This window comes from Rhinichthys klamathensis, unplaced genomic scaffold (assembly GCF_029890125.1).
Source record: "Rhinichthys klamathensis goyatoka isolate OS25496 unplaced genomic scaffold, OSU_Roscu_1.1 h1tg000329l_1, whole genome shotgun sequence".
NCBI lineage: Eukaryota > Metazoa > Chordata > Actinopteri > Cypriniformes > Leuciscidae > Rhinichthys > Rhinichthys klamathensis.
The window spans coordinates 2,269,791-2,273,870 of NW_026606844.1; the positions used below are offsets into that span (position 1 = coordinate 2,269,791).

Below are 4,080 nucleotides of genomic sequence, written 5' to 3' on the forward strand. Positions count from 1 at the left end.
GGGAATATAGGTGCAACAAAGCTAAATGAAAAAATGACAGCTCAAATTCAGACAGCAACATAGCTTCAAAGGTGTGTTGAGATTAGGATTAAATCTATCATTTTAATTATAGTTTTTTATATAAAAAATGTAAATGTACTATCATATATTCAACCTTTTTAATACTGGTTTAATATTTGTAAACAGGGCGTCAATAGGCAACATTCACTATGTATCTAAATGGATCAATATTTCCACTTGTCTTGACTTTGCACTCTTTGGAAATCCCTCAAACGAGCATTTATCCAGCATTCATGCTTGGAATGACAACATACTTGTTTATCTTACTCTGCAATCTAACAATTGTTGTCACCATTTGCTTGAACAGGAATCTTCATAAACCAATGTACATACTGTTGCTTAACATGCCTATCAATGATGCTATGGGTGCCACAAGCCTTTTTCCTCAGCTGCTGTATAGTATATGGTCTCAGGACAGATCAATATCCTACCCTGCATGTTTGCTTCAAGGCTTTATTGTACACTTATATGGTGGGGCATCATATGTTATTCTTACTGCTATGGCCTATGACAGGTATATCGCTATCTGTTGCCCGTTGAGATATGGAGCCATTTTGACAACCAATAACTTGGTGAAAATCATAACTGGGATGTGGCTTTTTCATTTTAGTGTCATAATTGTACTTTTCTCTCTTCTTCTGCCTCATCAGGTTTGCCAGACATACATGGCAGATCTTGTCTGTTATAATCCATCTATAATGAAACTTATGTGTGAAGATACAATAGTTAACAATATCTATGGATTGTTTACCATTGTTTTATACCACGGCCTTTCACTTTCTGTTGTGGCATTTACATACATTAATATACTCATCAGTTGTGTTACTAATAAGCAGTCCGATGCAAAGATTAAGGCACTTCAGACATGTGGTACTCATTTGGTCGTCTTCCTTTTCTTAGAGTTTAACACTCTTTTTCCTCTTCTTTCACATCGATCTGATAGTGTTCCAGCTCACCTACGCAGGGTGTTTTCTATATCAGTTCTTGTGTTCCCTCCCCTTGTGAATCCACTCATTTATGGTTTTAAAACTAAAGAGATCAGACAGAAAATTCTCACCTGTTTTAAGAGGAAGATAATCAGTGTCTGAACTATTATTCTTTTTTTATACTGTCTTCCTTTTTCAGAGATGTGAGTTGTTTTCAATCACCTATATGTTTATTTATAGACAGTTGTCAAACATGCAACATTATTTAAAATCTCACGAAAATAAATAGTTCAGTCATGAAACTCTATTCACATTCTGATTGGTTCAACCAATTGATTTTGTGTATTCATTACCATTTCCCTTTATAACCACACCCAAAGGATACACTATCTGTGCTATGCACAGTCTACCTCTAGTTGAAACAGCATGTTTCCATTAATTTTATGTTTTGAGCAATTAGCAGAAGCAATTCATACTTGCTCTGCAGCAGCAGCGCAGCTGCAGTCCTGCGTTTTTCCTCTTTGTCGCCATCTCTGTTCGAAATCTGCAATTGCAGTCATTCGCGGAATTATCAACTTTACGTGAGTTGTACTTCAACACCCTCGACACGGCACAGCGCGGATGAACACAATGTTTGAGGAGACTGTGAGGCTGTCAGTCACCGCGCCGGTGTGGATACTGTCATTCAGAAATGATTATTCTTTTTGGAAGTATGACCAACATAAGAATTTTCACCGGAAAATGTCATCTGAACTTGTAAGAAACATCCACCTTTGTTCTGGTTCTGACATTGCAGTAAATCGCGCTGATTAAATCTAACAATCGCTTATAAGTTATTATATCATGCAAAAACGTGCAAATTATACTCTGTTCTCAAATTGTTAATGTTAACAACGTCAGCATTGCGTGACTACATGTAATGTCCTTCCGATATGTATCCTTGTTTTCGCATGGGCCGGCTGCAGTCTCTTCTTTCTGTCGCCACTCCGAAGTCCGAACGAAGTCTTTTGCATTTTACAGCGGGTGAATCTGTTGTCACTGGTGATTGTCGTTTTAACCTTTCTGGATCCGCCATCAAATTGATAAGTTTAATTATATCAAGTGCTGTGAGAAAAGGCTATAAATCTCCACCTCCAGCATCCTCACACGCAACATACTAGCCGAGACTCCTTCTTTATGTGTACAGATGTGACGTAATGACGCAGAGACATGCTCGAATCTCCCGCGGAAATCCACCAGTACCACTAGAATTAAAAACATTATTACAAGCTTACCGCTTTGAATCGAGCTAAGGCAAGCAGAGAGTTTTGAACACTGGCTGGTTATCTATTTTCTCAAATATGTATTTTGGATAATTTTTAACCCAAAAAAAGCTACGGACTGCAGCTTTAATAAAATGTTTTACAAACTATCCCAGAGTTGTCATGACTGAAATATCACTTTTTCATGGGCATTAACTATTAAAATGTAACTACTTTAATCAATAATCTCCTGACATGCTACAATGTCTGTCTTCTATATTATGCTATGCAATTTGTTTTATATGTCATGGAGAATCTAACTTGCTGTTGAAAAAAATATATATATTTTTTTTTTCAGGTTGTAAGAGTGATTATATGTTGCATATGTTAGAATAAAAGGATTGGATATTTTGGAAAGAGACAAAACTTCCAATTTCTAATAAGATTAAAATAATTTAGCATACATAAAAAAATGTCTGTTTATAATAATTTACAAAAAAGCGTTTAGATTGTTTATACTGGTTTTATGTTTATAAACATAGGCTTGTGTAAAAATTATGTGTAAAACATTTTTGACATTATTATTATTATTATATTTTAGACTTCCTTTTTACAGATGTGAGTTGTTTTTAGTCACTATACATTCATTTTTATTTATTTATAGTCAGTAGTCAGTTTGAAAAGTAGTCAAAAGTCCTCAAATTCCTTTCTCTATAATGCTTTTTTTAAATGTACTTATAGACTTTTTCAAATAAATAAAAAGTAAAAGTATAAAGTATATATTTTGTCATATAACAAAATTATTAATAAAATGATACAGGCCTAGATTTCTGGAGAGGATTTAATACTGTTTTTTTTTACAAGTTTACATTTTCTTTTGAAATATATTATATATAATTTTATACATTTGAAAAAAAAGTCATTTCCAAGGCAGAACAATTTATTGTGTTTGATAAAAACAGACAAGTATTTGTTCACAAACATAATAACAATGTTTGACATAAACAAATAGCAATATATTTCTGAATAGGCTAATATCCATATATTTTTTTTACACAAAAGCAGCCCACTTCTGCATAAATATGACCCAAAACATCATCATATGTTCACAAAAATCTTAAAAGTAGACAAAGAGAACCCAATCAAACAAATGATACAAAAAATATACTTTGTCAATTATTTATTGAGAAAATGATCCAACTGTCAGGCCAGTGTGAGCCAGGGCTTTAAACGGGCCGGGCCGGGCCGGGCTAAAAACCCCGGGCTAGTAGCACCGAGCCCAAAATCTGTTGCGTTTCCACTGTCGGGCCAGAAGCTCTGCAGCCTGCTCTGCTAACCCATCATTTCACCAACAAATGGAAGTTTTATCAGAAAACTAATCTGAAAGAAATCACCGGAAACAGCGTGATCGCAAAACAAACATGGTAAAAGCGACCCGTTTGCTGCCATTTTTGTTGTTTACTTGAATATTTAAAACCCAAGCATCGATGTTTTACCACAGGTTTACATTACAAAAATTATACATTGATAATGTAGCCTATTAATTTGTGTCAAAATTCCACATTAGTCACACAGAAATAAAATGGTAAGCCATAGTAGGTCTATTTCACAAAAGAAAGGAAAGAATGCTAATTTCTACAAACATGCCACCAAGAGCTTTTGCACTCTCTCCCAGTAGGCTACAGTTATAGGCCTATTTTCAGTCAAAGAAACAGAGGAAGCTCCCGAAAAAAAAGTTGCTTTATTTTATGATAGTCCGGTAGGCTATAAAGAGACGAGAAGTAAAATAAAAACATGATTGTGATAACCTTTATGGTCTGATTTCTTCAAGAGTTCATATTATGGTAATGGTA

The 4,080-nt window shown here is 34.6% G+C and overlaps 1 protein-coding gene across 1 annotated transcript; it reads left to right on the top strand.

Annotated features, from left to right (window-relative positions):
- Positions 1–209: 209 nt before the first annotated feature.
- LOC130105824 (olfactory receptor 52J3-like) lies at positions 210–1,148 on the top strand. The gene has a single exon (XM_056272014.1). It carries the CDS (start codon positions 210–212, stop codon positions 1,146–1,148), a length of 939 nt encoding a protein of 312 aa, XP_056127989.1.
- Positions 1,149–4,080: the final 2,932 nt, after the last annotated feature.